The 16,409-nt window shown below is 35.8% G+C and overlaps 1 protein-coding gene across 1 annotated transcript in view; it reads left to right on the top strand.

Moving 5' to 3' along the window:
- The window catches only part of ZDHHC15 (zinc finger DHHC-type palmitoyltransferase 15), an 87,664-nt gene extending 87,308 nt beyond the window's left edge, over positions 1-356 (top strand). The window contains exon 11 of the mRNA XM_052663396.1: positions 290-356. Coding sequence (XP_052519356.1) covers positions 290-336 — 47 coding nt within the window. The 3' untranslated portion in view covers positions 337-356. The remainder of the gene's footprint in view (positions 1-289) is intronic.
- Positions 357-16,409: the final 16,053 nt, after the last annotated feature.

The following is a 16,409-nucleotide window of genomic DNA, read 5'->3' on the forward strand; positions in this document are numbered from 1 at the left end:
TGTTAAGCTGTCATCATAGCTAGTTAAGTCAAATACAAGCCACTATTATAGATCAGATAATGCTGACAAATAAAATAATCTTAGTACATAGTACAGCAGGCTGACTACTCTTTAAATGTGAATGCTTGGACTGGTTGCAAGTGCTTCAGTAGATAGCACACCAGTCTTTAGATATTTGTAGATGTCTGCTGCCTCCAGGGATTGCCTGAGAAGGAAGTATGCCAATAAATGAATACCCAGCCATGCAAGAGAAAGGACATTTGTTTACCTTCACTTTTCAACCTTACAGATTATCCAGAAGGATCATCATCTCTTGCCGTGGAAACAGAAACATAGCAGCTTTTACATCTCCTGCATCTCTCAAACAGGTCAGTGTTCTGAGGGAGACACACAGAGAAATACCTGGACTGCTAAGAAGCAGTCTGGGGAGCTGAACTAGAAAAGGAGTAAGTTCTCACCTCTCAAGCAAGATGTTAAATTATTCTATCTTTTATTATTAACATAAGCAGAAGTTCTATACATAAGTTCCCTGTGTAGTGTACTGAAAAAGATGCCCTTACTCCCTGCAAACTCACATTATTAACTTTGCCTAAAAGAGCCCAGGTATTCAGAAACAGTCAAACATCTCGTTTGGGTTTTTGCCTTCTTTTCCTGCTGCATTTCAGGTCTCTGAAATGAAAAAGATTACACATAGGTGTGTGTGCGTTTTTTGTTTTTGTTTTTTGGCCTGACTCCATTATGTCAGTTAAAAACCTATTCTTACCCATAAACAAGCAAAGAGCACAATCCCTACACTCCCACTCTCTCAAAATGCTATTAATTTGTTCATCAGTGGTAGGCAGCCTTACACATGGGATTCTCTTTGACCTAATGAAAAGCTAAACAGCCTTCCCTTTGCAACATTCACAGGTAAATAAACTCAATATAATTTAGTATCAAAGCAAAGTTTTTAGTAAAAAAAAAAAATACCATGGAGCTTGAACTGATCTGATAAGCCTCCAGTTCTATTCCCATGAAAAATCTGGCAATTATTCAGAGGCCATCAATCTGTTGGCTCTCAGGTCTTCACTTCTTTACCTTACAGAACCCTACTGTGAACCAGTATAGATGCTATATAAGATTTTCTATATGCTAGTCACTTTGCTGTGTACTTGACATATGTTATCCCATTTAATGCTCACATCAGCTCTTCAAGGTGAATGTTACTATCCCCATTTTAATGAGAAACCTGAAGTCCAAAGAAGTTAAACCATCTATCTAGCTACTATGTAAATAACCTAACATTGCAACTGAGGTCTGTCTGACTTCAGATTATGCCCTTTCTTATATAGTACTACATTTAAAAACCTGATTTGCTATATTTACTGTGCACTTTCACTTATAATTAAAGGTTTAAAAGAGGAAAGAATTAAATCTGTCTTCTTATCCAAAGTCCTAATGAAATGTTTGACACTTGTGTGGTAATAGTACTTAGATTTCAGTTATCCATGGTGTCTATCTCCCTAATTTTCTTATTTTAGCATTTTACTATGGGTATTCTTTGACATATTAATAGATGTTAACAGGGAAAAGTTATTTGGTGAAATAAATTTAGGAAACCCTTCATCCATATTAGAGAGTTATCTTTACCATAGGAATTATGCAAATAAGTTTTGTCACTCTCCAAGAGGAGATTGTAGTAGCCCCCTGAAGTTACTTGATTGAACTTATTTTCTTATATGCAGATCATGGAACTTTGTCTTTAGTGCAGTACTTGTCAAGATTGATAATATGCTAAGGAGTTTTGTGAATCCCCAAAAGTGGAATAAGTTTTTTCAAAATTTATATGACCATGCCCTTTTTTCATAATATCTTGGGTAAATATGAAGCCATAAAATACATTTTAATGATTCTCTAGGTAAGCAAAATTGCCTTTAAGCAATGCTTTTCCCATTGCACCCTGTTCAAATAAATTAACTGATCAATTTTGTGGGAACAACATATGTTCTAATAATAGAAAACTGTTTGTGAACACGAGAAGGCAGAATGGTACAATCATTTCGAAGTTTATCAACATATTAAGAATTATGCATAGTCACTACAGTGATGTTTGTGAAAGCTCCAAATGGCAAACAACTTGAATGTCTATCAATAGGAGAATGGTTGAATAAGTTATGTATTTCTAACTTATTAGATATTTTATACATGGTTTTCTTGTTTTTATTTTGAAAGTTTTAAAAATTAAAAAAAAAAAGGATAAAGTGAATACCTCTCTATTTACAACTTATGATTAACAAAGGCTAGCATATTTTTTTCATTTTTTCTCAAATTTTTATGTATAAAAAATTATTGCCATAATTTTTTACACACAAAAACACTGATTCTCGATATTTTCTTTGAAATAAAAAGTCAAATTTGGAGAAACATTTGCAAAATATGTAACACAAATTTTTTTGTAACACACAATTTAGCATCCTCAATTTACAAAGATCTTACAAATCAGTAAAAGAAGGAACAACACAACAGTTGGAAATTCTGCAAAGGTTGAGAATAATCAACAAAATAAAAGTTAAAAAAACATGAAAATTACTCAACTTCAGTAGAAAAAAAAAACAAATTAAAATAACCCTAGATATTAATTTTTGTCTATTAAAGAAGCCAATTTTTATAATGTTGGCAAGAAAAGGTGCTGATGATATAAAGTTAAATTCACAGATAATTTTTTGAGGGAAAAATGTATAACATATATAAAAACCTTAAATATTTCATGTAATTTTATCTGATAACTACATTTTAGAAATGTATTTTAATTTTAATGAAGTCATCAAAGATCTACATGACTATTCATCGTCAATTTATTATAATACCAGAAAATTGAAAACAAAATTAAATATCTAACAATATAGGAATGGTAAAATAAATTACCAAATAATTATGGTGAACTATTATATACTGTCAAAAGTAATTATTTTGAAGAATAATTCATAAGATTATGTGAAAAAGCTGTATGAGTGCAGTTTAATTCTGAAAAGTTTACTGAGATATAGTTCACATACCATGTAATTTGACCACAACAGTGTACAATTCAGTGGTTTTTTGGATATTCACAGTCATATAACCATTACCACAATCAATTTTAGACCATTTTCATTGCCTACAAAAGAAACCCCATACTCATTACTAGTTACTCCCCATACCTCCACTCCCACCTATAGGAAATCACTAATCTACTTTCTATCTCTATAGATTTGCCTAATCTGGACATTCCATATAATCCATGATTCCATGGAATCATACAATATGTGATCTTTTGGAAGAAAGCATGTGTAAATCAAATATTTGATAGGAGATTTGTATGCAGAATACATCAATATAAAGAGCTCTTACAATTCTATGGTAAAAAGATGATACATATTTTAATGAGCAAGGGATTTGAATAGACATTTCTCCACATACAAGTGACCAATAAGCACATGAAAAGATGCTTAACATCATTACCTATTAAGGAATGCAAATCAAAACAACAAGATACTATTTAATAACCACTAGAATGGCTATTGTCATTGTTGTTCAGTCGCTAAGTCATATCTGACTCTTTTGCACATCCATGGACCATACCCAACCAGGTTCCTCCATCCATGGAATTTCCTGGTGGCTCAGTGGTAAAGAATCCGCTTGCCAATGCAGGAGATACAGATTCAACTTCTGGAACAGGAAGCTCCCCTGGAGAAGGAAATGGCAACCTAGTCCAGTATTCTTGCCTGGAAAATCCCATGGACGCCCCAACAATTCCACTTCTTTGTATATAACCAAGAAAAATCAAAATCATATGCCCAAACAAAAACTGCTGCATGAATGGTCACAGCAGCACTATTCATAATACCCAAAAAATGGAAACAACACTAATATCCATCTACTGATGAATAGATAAACAAAATGTGGCATATCTGTACAATGGAATGCCATTTGGCAACCAAAGAAATGCATGCTACAACATGGGATAGACCTTGAAAACATTATAGAATAGTATTTTTAATTTTAATTTAAATTTTTTAACTATTAAAATATATCTATATATGTAGGGAAACACTGAAAGGAATTATACCAAAATATAAGTAAAAACAAACTTTTTACATGGGTTACTTCCTTCTCTGTCAAGCCTTAACAATTCAACCTCTCTCTCGGCAATATTCTTTTCTCCCTAACTTCATTGCTTTAGCCAGCAAAAATCCAAACTCCAGATCCAATCCAGCCATCTGTTTTCTCCATTTCTATACTCAGGCTGCTGAGAACTACTACAAAAATAATACAACTGGTTATAAATACTCACTGCAACTGATTAGAAATAACACAGCTGAGACTACACATTTGTGACCTTCAACTTAAACTGATCTGATAAGTTTTCGCTGTTTACCAGTAGTTCTTTCCTTTGTTAACCACAACTTCATATAGTCTGTCTTATCACTGTCATTCCACACATCATGCTGCTAAATTGCTTCAGTCGTGTCCAACTCTGTGTGACCCCATAGATGGCAGCCCACTAGGCTCCTCTGTCCCTGGGATTCTCCAGGCAAGAATACTAGAGTGGATTGCCATTCCTTCTCCAATGCATGAAAGTGAAAAGTAAAAGTGAAGTCTCTCAGTCATGCCCGACTCTTAGCGCCCCCATGGACTGCAGCCTACAAGGCTCTTCCGTCCATGGGATTTTCCAGGCAAGAATACTGGAGTGGGTTGCCATTGCCTTCTCCACCTAACACATGAAATAGGGCTAAGAAAGGAAATAAAAGTCACTCTAATTGGAAAAGAAGAAGTAAAATTATCTCTATTTTCAGATGTCATGATTGTCTATATAATCTACAAAAACTCCTAGAACTAATGAGTAAGTTTATCAAGTTCACAGCACACAAGATCAATGGACAAACATCTATTATATTCCTATATACTAGCATTGCACAATTGGGAAACCAAAATCAAAAACACAATACCATTCACAATAACTTCAAAAAAGGTAAATAACTAGATGTATATTTAACAAATCATACATAATATCTATATGCCCAAACTTATAAAACATTGATGAAAAAGCCATGGAAGACCTAAATAAACAGAGATATATACTATGCTTATGGGTCAGAAGATTCTGTGTAATTAAGATAGCAATATTCCCAAAATTGATAGACATTTAATATAATCCTAATTCAGATTTTAATTTTAGTTAAAGTTTTTTGTATAAATAGAGAAGCTGACACTAAAATTTATATGTAAAAGTAAGGAAACTAGAATAGTCAAAACAATTCTGAAAAAAATACAAAATTGAAGGACTCAAACTTCCAGTTTTAAGACATACTATAAAGCTATAGTAGTCAAGACAGTGCAATATTAACCAAAGGAACAGACCTATGAACCAATGGAACAGAATAAAAAATAAACTACATAGACAGACCCATAAAGATGCTCAACTGATTTTTACACAAAGATACAATGGTAATTCAGTGGAGAACATACAGTCTTCAACAAACAGTGATAGAATAATTGGACATAGCTACACCTACAGCTCACAACATGTACAAAATTTAATTCAAAATGATCATACACCTAAATGCAAAACTGTAAAATCTCAGAAGAAAATTTAGGAGAAAATCTTTATTACTTTGAGTTAAGCAAATAGTTCTTAGATATGACATCAAAAGTATTATACCTGAAAGAAAAAAATTACAAGTTGGACTTCAACAAAATTAAAAGTGTATTCTCTGAGAAAATCATTGTTAAGAGAATAAAAAGACAGGCCACTGACTGAGAGAAAATATTTGCAAAACACATGTCTGATAACAGACTTGTATCTAGATTATGTTAAAGGTTCTAAAATCTCAAAAGTAAGAAAGCAAACACAATAAAATAATGAGCAAAAGGTTTGAATGGATATTTCACCAAAAGTGGAAATAAGCATAAGAAAAAGTGCTTAATGGGATGGCCAAAATGACAGAGTAGGAACACCCTGATCGCATCTCCTCTGATGGACACAGCAAAATTACAACTACTTATAGAGTAGCTATCTCTGAGAATGACCTGAAGACTAGCAGCAAATTTTCCCAAAACTAGAGACATAAAGAAGGAACCACAATGAGACAGGTGGGAGGGGCAGAGGCAGTATAGCCAGGACCTACACCTTCAGGTGAGTGACCCACAAATGGGAGAAATATAACAATCATAGAAATTCTCCCCAAGGAGCAAGGGAACTGATTCCCAAATCAGTCTCCCCAGCCTGGGGATCCTACACTGGCAAGATGAGCTCACAGAACATCTAACATTGAAAACTACCAGGAATTAGGGTGAAAGAGCTGGAAAGCTATAGGAAACAGACTTTGCTCTTAAAAGGCACACAAAAAATCCCACATACCCGAAGTCCCAGGATAGAAGCAGTAGTTTGAAAGAAGCCTGGGTCAGACCCACTTGTTGATCTTGGAGAGACTCCTGGAGACAGAGGGCAACTGCTACTCACCCTGGGGAATGGAGACAGTGGTGGCAGCCATTTGGAGTACCTTATTCTGATAACACCAGCACTGGGAATCATCATTTTGGAATCCTCCTACCAGCCTGTTTGCACTGAGGACTCAGCCTCACCCAATAACAGGTTGGCACCAGCACCAAGTCCCCTCAAGCCACACAATCACAGGGATTTCTAACTCCACCTACCAGTAGGCTGGCAGCAGCTCCAACCCCCGCCCACCCCCCCCCACCCCCGCCCAGGGCACAGAGCCAACTATGTGGGAAACCTATCCCACATTTCAGTAGGCCCACAGCCACTGCAGAAGGCATGGCCTCATAGCTAACTATACTGTAATCAAGACCTACCCCTGTGCACACCCACAGTATTTAGCCTTGCCCCAAGAGAAGGGCACATGCAGCCCACATAGGAGGCACCCCTAGAACATATAGCACTGGTGATGTGAGGGGAGCACGCTGCTGGGCTCCATAGGACGTGTCCTATATAAGGTCACTTTTCCAAGATCAAGAAACATAACCAATCTACCAAATACATAGAAATAAAAATAGCAAATTAGGCAAAATGAACTGACAGAAGGATTTGTTCCAAACAAAGGAACAAGATGAAACCCCAGAAGAAGAGCTAAATGAAATGAAGATAAGCAAACTACCTGATAAAGAGTTTAAATTAATCATCAGAAAGATGTTCAACAAACTCGTGAGATGAATGGGTTAACACAGTGAAATTTTCAACAAAGGGTTAGAAAATATAAAGAAGAAACAAATACATTTGAAGAATATAATAGCTTAAATAAAAAACCACTAGAAGGAGTCAACAATATATTAGATGACACAGCAGAATGGATCAGCAATCTGGATGACACATAGTAGAAATCACACAAGCTGAAGAGGAAAAAGAAAAAAGAGCTTTAAAAGGGGGGGGGGGGGAATTGTTGAAGAGACCTCTGAGACATCAGCATACTACATTTTCATTATATGGGTCACAGAAAGAAGAGATAAAGGGTTAGAGAACTTATTTGAAGAAGTAATACTTGAAAACTTCCCTAACCTGGGAAAGGAAACAGACAACCAGATCCAGAAAACACAGAGCATCCCAAATGAGATGAATTCAAAGAAGTACACACCAAGACAACATTATATTTAAAGGGAAAAATTAAAACAAGAATCTTAAAAGCAGCAAGGGAAAGCAATGTGCTATATACAAGGGAACTCACAGAAAGCTATCATCTGACTTTTCAGAAGAAACTCTGCAGTCCAAAAGGGATTGACACAGTATATTCAAAATGATGAAAGGAAAAAAGTTACAACCAAGACTGCTCTACCGTTCAGAATTCTCATTCAGATTTAAACAAGTGATAAATAATTTTTCAGACAAGCAGAAGTAGAAAGAGTTCAGCACCACCAAACCAGGTTAAGAAGAAAAGTTAAAGGCACTCCTCTAAGCAAAAAAAGGAGGGAGGGGACACATGTATTCCTATAACCGATTCATGTTGATGTATGACAAAAATGATCAAAATATTCCACAATATGTAAGGCAAATGCTAACAAGTATGAAAGTCTCCCACAATAATAGTGGGAGACTTTAATACTCCCACTCACACCTATGGATAGATCAACTAAACAGAAAATTAGCAAGGAAATGCAAACTTTAAATGATACAATGGACCAGTTAGACCTAATTGATATCTATAAGACTTTCACCCCAAAAAAATGAATTTCACCTTTTTCTCAAGAGCACATGGAAGCTTGTCCAGGATAGATCACATCCTGGGCCATAAATCTCGCCTTGGTAAATTAAAAATAAAATAAAATAAAATAATTCCAAGCATCTTTTCCGATCACAATGTGGTAAGATTAGATGTCAACTACATGGAAAAAAAAAAAAAACTATCAAACATACAAACGTATGGAGGATAAATAGCACTCTTCTGAATAACCAACAATCCACAGAAGAAATCAAAAAAGAAATCAATATATGCATAGAAACAAATGAAAATGAAAACACAATAATCCAAAACCTGTGGGACTCAGTAAAAGCAGTGCTAAGGGAAAGAGTCATAGCAATACAAGCTTACCTCAAGAAATAAGAGAAAAATCAAATAAATAACCTAACTCTACACCTAAAGCAACTAGAAAAAGAAGAAATGAAGCACCCCAGGGTTAGTAGAAGGAAAGAAATCATAAAAATTAGGGCAGAAATAAATGCAAAAGAAACAAAAGAGACCATAGCAAAAATCAACAAAGCTAAAGGCTGGTTCTTTGAGAAGATAAATAAAATAGACAAACCATTAGCCAGACTCAACAAGAAAACAAGGGAGAAGAATCAAATCTGCAAAATTAGAAATGAAAATGGAGAAATCACAACAGACAACACACAAATACAAAGGATCATAAGAGACTACTATCAGCAACTATATGCCAATAAAATGAACAACTTGGAAGAAATAGGCAAATTCCTAGAAAAGTATAACTTTCCAAAACTGAACCAGGAAGAAATAGAATATCTTAACAGACCCATAACAACCACAGTAATCGAAACTGTAATCAGAAATCTTCCAAAAAAAAAAAAAAAAAGCCCAGGCTTCACAGCTGAATTTTACCAAAAATTTAGAGAAGAGCTAACACCTATCCTATTCAAAGTCTTCCAGAAAATGGCAGAGGAAGGTAAACTTCCAAACTCATTCTATGAGACCACCATCACTGTAATACCAAAATCTGACAAACATGCCACAAAAAAAGAAAACTACAGGCCAATTTCACTGATGAACATAGATGCAAAAATCCTTAACAAAATTCTAGCAAACAGAATCCAACAACATATTAAAAAGATCATACATCGTGACCAAGTGGGCTTTATCCCAGGGATGCAAGAATTATTCAATATTCACAAATCAATCAATGTGATATGCCACATTAACAAATTGAAAGATAAAAACCATATGATTGTCTCAGTGCTGCTGCTGCTGCTAAGTCGCTTCAGTCGTTTCCAACTCACGTGCGACCCCATAAACGGCAGCGCACCGGCTCCTCTGCCCCTGGGATTCTCCAGGCAAGAACACTGGAATGGGTTGCCATTTCCTTCTCCAATGCATGCATGCATGCTAAGTCACTTCAGTTCTGTCCAACTTTGTGCGACCTTATGGACAGCAGCCCACCAGGCTCCTCTGTCCACAGGACTTGCCAGGAAAGAATACTGGAGTTGGTTGCCATTTCCTTCTCCAGATTATCTCAATAGATGCAGAGAAAGCCTTTGACAAAATTCAACATCCATTTATGATAAAACCCCTCCAGAATGCAGGAATAAAAAGAACATACCTCAACATAATAAAAGCCATATATGATAAACCCACAGCAAACATTATCCTCAGTAGTGAAAAAATGAAAGCATTTCCCCTAAACTCAGGAACAAGACAAGGGTGCCCACTCTCACCACTACTATTCAACATAGTTTTGGACATTTTAGCCACAGCAATCAGAGAAGAAAAATAAATAAAAGGAATCCAGGTTGGAAAAGAAGAAATAAAACTCTCACTGTTTGCAGATGACATGATCCTCTATATAGAAAACCCTAAAGACTCCACCAGAAAATTACTAGAGCTAATCAGTAAATATAGTAAAGTTTCAGAATATAAAATCAACACACAGAAATCCCTTGCATTCCTATACACTAACAATGAGAGAACAGAAAGTGAAGATAAGGAAACAATTCCATTCACCATTGCAACTAAAATAATCAAATACTTAGGAATAAATCGACCTAAAAGAAACAAAACACCTATCTATAGAAAACTATAAAACACTGATGAAAGAAATCAAGGATGACACAAATAGATGGAGAAATATACCATGTTCATGGATCAGAAGAATCAATATAATGAAAATGAGTATACTACCCAAAGCCATCTATAGATTCAATGCAATCCCTATCAAGCTACAAACGGTATTTTTCAGAGAACTAGAGCAAATAATTTCACAATTTGTATGGAAATACAAAAAAACCTTGAATAGCCAAAGCGATCTTGAGAAAGAAGAATGGAACTGGAGGACTCAACCTGCCTGAATTCAGACTATACTACTAAGCTACAGTCATCAAGACAGTATGGTACCGGCACAAACACAGAAACATAGATCAATGGAACAAAGTAGAAATCCCAGAGATAAATCCATGCACCTATGGACACCTTAACTTTGACAAAGGAGGCAAGAATATACAATGGGGAAAAAACAATCTCTTTAACAAGTGGTGCTGGGAAAACTGGTCAACCACTTGTAAAAGAATGAAACTAGATCACTTTCTAACACCATACACAAAAATAAATTCAAAATGGATTACAGATCTAAACATAAGACCAGAAACTATAAAACTCCTAGAGGAAAACATAGGCAAAACACTCTCTGACATAAATCACAGCAGGATCCTCTATGACCCACCTCCCAGAGTAATGGAAATAAAAGCAAAAATAAACAAATGGGACCTAATTGAACTTAAAAGCTTTTGCACAATGAAGGAAACTATAAGCAAGGTGAAAAGACAGCCTTCAGAATGGGAGAAAATAATAGCAAATGAAGCAACTGACAATTAATCTCAAAAATATACAAGCAACCTATGCAGCTCAATTCCAGAAAAATAAACAACCCAATCAAAATATGGGCCAAAGAACTAAACAGACATTTCTCCAAAGAATACATACAGATGGCTAACAAACACCTGAAAAAATGCTCAACATCACTCATTATCAGAGAAATGCAAATCAAAACCACAATGAGGTACCATCTCATGCCTGTCAGAATGACTGCTATCAAAAAGTCTACAAACAATAAATGCTGGAGAGGGTATGGAACAAAGGGAACCCTCTTACACTGTTGGTGGGAATGCAAACTAGTACAGCCACTATGGAGAACAGTGTGGAGATTCCCTAAAAAACTGGAAACAGAACTGCCGTATGACCCAGCAATCCCATTGCTGGGCATACATACTGAGGAAACCAGAACTGAAAGAGACACGTGTACCCCAATGTTCATCGCAGCACTGTTTACAATAGCCAGGACATGGAAGCAACCTAGATGTCCATCAGCAGATGAATGGATAAGAAAGCTGTGTTACATATACACAATGGAATATTACTCAGCCATTAAAAAGAATACATTTGAATCAGTTCTAATGAGGTGGATGAAACTGGAGCCTATTATACAGAGTGAAATAACAGCAATACAGAGTGAAACTGGAGCCGATTATAACAGAGTGAAAAACAGCAATACAGTATACTAACGCATATATATGGAATTTAGAAAGATAGTAATGATGACCCTATATGCGAGACAGCAAAAGAGACACAGATGTAAAGAACAGACTTTTGGACTCTGTGGGAGAAGGTCAGGGTGGGATAATTTGAGAGAATAGCACTGAAACATGTATATTATCATATGTAAAACAGATCGTCAGCCCAGGTTCAATGCATGATACAGGGTGCTCAGGGCTAGTGCCCTGGGATGACCCTGAGGGATGGGATGGGGAACACATGTACACCCATGGCTGATTCATGTCAATGTATGGCAAAATCAATATAATATTTTAAAGTAATTAGCCTCCAATTAAAATAAATAAATTTTATAAAACTATCATAATATTGTAAAGTAATTATGCTCCAATTATATAAATAAACAAATTTTTTAAAAGGCCACAACTAGAAAGAAAAATACCTTATTGGTAAAGGCAAACGTGCAGTAAAGATAGTAGAATAACCAGTTGTAAAGCTAGTAGGAAGGTTAAAAGACAAAGGTAATAAAATCATCCATATCCACAAAATGTAGTTGTGGAATACACAAAACAAAAAGATGTAAAATATAATGTCATAAACAATAACAATGGGGGTAGGGAGGAGTAAAAATATATGATGGTTATAATTTATTTTAACTTAAAAGGTCATCAACTTAATCATATATAGAGAGAGAGGAGGGGGAAGAGAGAGAGTGTGTGTTATCTATGAACCTCATGGTAATTACAAACTAAAACCATATAATAGATACATACACAAAAAAGAGAAACATTAAAGATAGTTGTTAAATCATAGGGAATACAGCAAAAGAAGAAGGAAACAACAAGAACAACAAAACAACTACAAAACAACCCCAAAACCGTTAACAAAATGTCAACATGTATGTACCTATCAATAGTGACTTTAAATGTAGATGGATTAAATGCTTTACTCTAAAGACATACAGTGACTGAGTGGATTAAAACAAAACAAAACAAAACACAAGACCCATATATATGCTGCCTAAAGGAGATTCAACTTCAGACTAAAATTAAGGAGATGAAAAAATGTATTCCATGCAAATAGAAACTTAAAACTGGGGTAGCAGTACTTATATCAGACAAAACAGACTTTTAAAACAACATGTGTAACAAGAGACAAAGGAGGACATCACATAATGATAAATGGATTGATTCAACAATGAGATATACCAATCATAAATATATATGTACTCAAAATAGTAGCATCTAAATACATAAAGCAAATATTAACAAACATAAAGGAGACAGTAACAACAATTTTAGGGAAGTTTACCACCCCACTTACATCAAATCAGATGGTAAAGCGTCTGCCTGCAATGCGGGAGACCCGGGTTCGATTCCTGGGTTGGAAAGATCCCCTGGAGAAGGAAATGGCAATCCACTCCAGCACTGTTGCCTGGAAAATCCCATGGACGGAGGAGCCTGATAGGCTACAGTCCATGGGGTCGCAAAGAGTCGGACACGACTGAGCGACTTCACTCACTTACATCAACAGGTAGACCATCCACACACAAAATCAATAAAGAAACACTGGCCGTAAATATGAATGTTTTAATAATATTGTAATAACTTTGTAGGGCAATACTTATCATACTGATAGTTTCATAATATATGCAAATATCAAATCACCAGGTAGTACATTGAAGCTAACATAATATTGTACATCAATAATATTTTAATTAAATTAAAATTGATTGTGAATATTCCAAGAAATTAATGCCAAAAGTCTTTGTTAAAATATAAATAAAGAGTCATTCACATCTGAAAATTGGTAATATGGCAATGGAGTTATTTTTAAAAGATAGCTATCCATTAGGGGCAGTGGGCAGAAAAATTGCTCAGTATCACTAGCCATTAGGAAAATTCAAATTAAAACCACAAGGAGATTCCTTTACACCCATACTTGAATGGGCTTTTTTTTTTTTTTAATGTAGTGATAATTCCAAGTGCTGTCAAAGATGTAGAAGAATTGGAATTTTCATACTAGTGGGAATTCTCATTTCTAGTGGGAATGCAAAATAGCACAGGTACTCTGCAAAATAGTTCGTCAGGTCTTTATAAAATTTCTTACAATGTTAAACACACATATACCATATGACCCTGTAATGCTACTCCTGAATATTTCCCCTAGAAAATGAAAACTTGTGTTCACACAAAAAAGTATATATGGATGGTTATAACAGCTTTATTGATACCAAACCAAACCTATAAAACAACACAAATGTCCTTCAATGGATAAAATGGTAAACAAAGTATACTTCTCAGAAATCAAAAGTAATGAACAATTGATACTTACAGCAACATAGTAAACAATGCAAAGAAATAGAAGAAAACAATACAATGAGAAAGACTAGAAAACTCTTCAAGAAAATTTAAGATATCAAGGGAATATTTTATGCGAGGATGGTCATAATAAAGGACAGAAACAGTAAGGACCTAACAGAAGCAAAGAGATTAAGAAAAGATGGCAAGAATACACAGAAGAACTACACCAAAAAAGGTCTTAATGATAGGGATGACCACGATGGTGTGATCACTCACCTAGAGCCAGACATCCCAGAGTGTGAAGTCAAGTGGGCCTTGGGAAGCACTCCTATGAACAAAGCTAGTGGAGGTGATGGAATTCCAAATGAGCTATTTTAAATCCTAGAAGATGCTGCTGTGAAAGTGCTGCACTCAATATGCAAGCAAATTTGGAAAACTCAGCAGTGGCCACAAAACTGGAAAAGGTCAGTTTTCATTCTAATGCCAAAGAACAATGCCAAAGAAGGTTCACACTACTGCACAACTGTGCTCATTTCACATGTTTGCGAGGTAATGCTCAAAATCCTTCAAGCTAAGCTTCAGCAGAACATTAACTGAGAACTTCCAGATATGTACAAGCTGGGTTTAGAAAAGTCAAAGGAACCACAGATCAAATTGCCAACATCTGTTGGATCATAGAGAAGCAAGAGAGTTACAGAAAAATATCTACTTCTGCTTCATTAACTATGCTAATGCATTTGACTATGTGGATCACAACAAACTGTGGACAATTCTTAAAGAGATGGGAATACCAGACCACCTTACCTGTTTCCTGAGAAACCTGTATGCAGGTCGAGAAGCAACAGTTAGAACCAGACATAGAACAATGGACTGGTTCAAAATTGGGAAAAGAGTACAACAAGGCTGTATATTGTTACCTTGCTTGTTTAACATATGCAGAATGTATCATCCAAATACCAGGCTGGATGAATCACAATCTGGAATTAAGATTGCTGGGAGAAATAACAACCTCAGATATGCAGATGATATCACTCTAATGGCAGAAAGTGAAGAGGAACTAAAGAGCCTCTTGATGAGGATGAAAGAGGAGAGTGAAAAGGCTGGCTTAAAACTCAGTGTTCAAAAAACTAAGATCATGGCATCTGGTCCCATCATTTAATGGCAAATAGATGGGGAGAAAGTGGAAACAGTGACAGATTTTATTTTCTTGAGCTCCAGGATCACTACGGATGGTGACTGCAGCTATTAAATTAAAAGATGCTTGCTCCTTGGAAGAAAAGCTATTACAAATTTAGACAGCATATTAAAAAGCAGAGACATCAATTTGCCAACAAAGGTCCTGATAGCCAAAGCTATGCTTTTCCCAGTAGTTATATACAGGTGAGAGAGTGGAACCATAAAGAAGGTTGAGCGCTGAAGAATTGATGCTTTAGAATTGTGGTGCTGGAGAACACTCTTGAGAGTCCCTCGGACTGCAAGGAGATCCAATGAGTCCATCCTAAAGGAAATCAGTCCTGAATATTCATTGGAAGGACTGATGCTGAAGCTGAAACTTCATTTCTTTGGCCACCTTATGTGAAGAGTCAACTCATTGAAAAGACCCTCATCCTGGGAAAGATTGATAGCAAAAGGAGAAGGTGGCAGAGGATAAGATGGTTAGATAGCATCACCGAATCAATGGACATGAATATGGGCAAACTCCAGGAGATAATGAAGGACAGGGAAGCCTGGTATGCTGCAGTCCATGGATTTGCAGAGGGTCGGAGAGGACTTAGCAACTGAACAACAACAACAGAAATAATGCTGTTACTGTTTAGTTGCTAAGTCATGTCCAACTCTTTGTGACCCAATGGATTGTTGCCTGCCAGGCCCCTCTGTTCATGGGATTTTCCAAGCAAGAATACTGGAGTGGGTTGCCATTTCCTTCTCCAGGAGATCTTCCCGACCTAGGGACCAAACCTGTGTCTCCTGCTGGCAAGCAGATTCTTTACCTATTGAACTCATGTCTCCTGCTTAGTAGGCGGATTCTTTACCTCTGAGCCACCATTTGTGAACCTAAAAATTCATTATTCTAAGTAAAAAAGTTCTAAGTGCTAAGTTCCTAGCACAAGGAATGTAGTCAATAATACAATATAGTCAATAATATAATAGTATCCTTTGTATCGTGTATAATCTGTAAAAATTTCAAATTGCTATGTTGTATACCTGAAACTAAGAAGTCAACTATACTTCAGTTTTAAAAACAAAAATATTTCTGAAGTCTTTGTGCTGTATGATTCCATTTGTATGAAATTTTGGAAAAGGCAAAAATACATAGAGAGAAAACAGATTAGTGGTTGCCAGGTTTAGGAATCAGAGGAAGTTC

This window comes from Budorcas taxicolor, chromosome X (assembly GCF_023091745.1).
Source record: "Budorcas taxicolor isolate Tak-1 chromosome X, Takin1.1, whole genome shotgun sequence".
NCBI classification, from domain to species: domain Eukaryota; kingdom Metazoa; phylum Chordata; class Mammalia; order Artiodactyla; family Bovidae; genus Budorcas; species Budorcas taxicolor.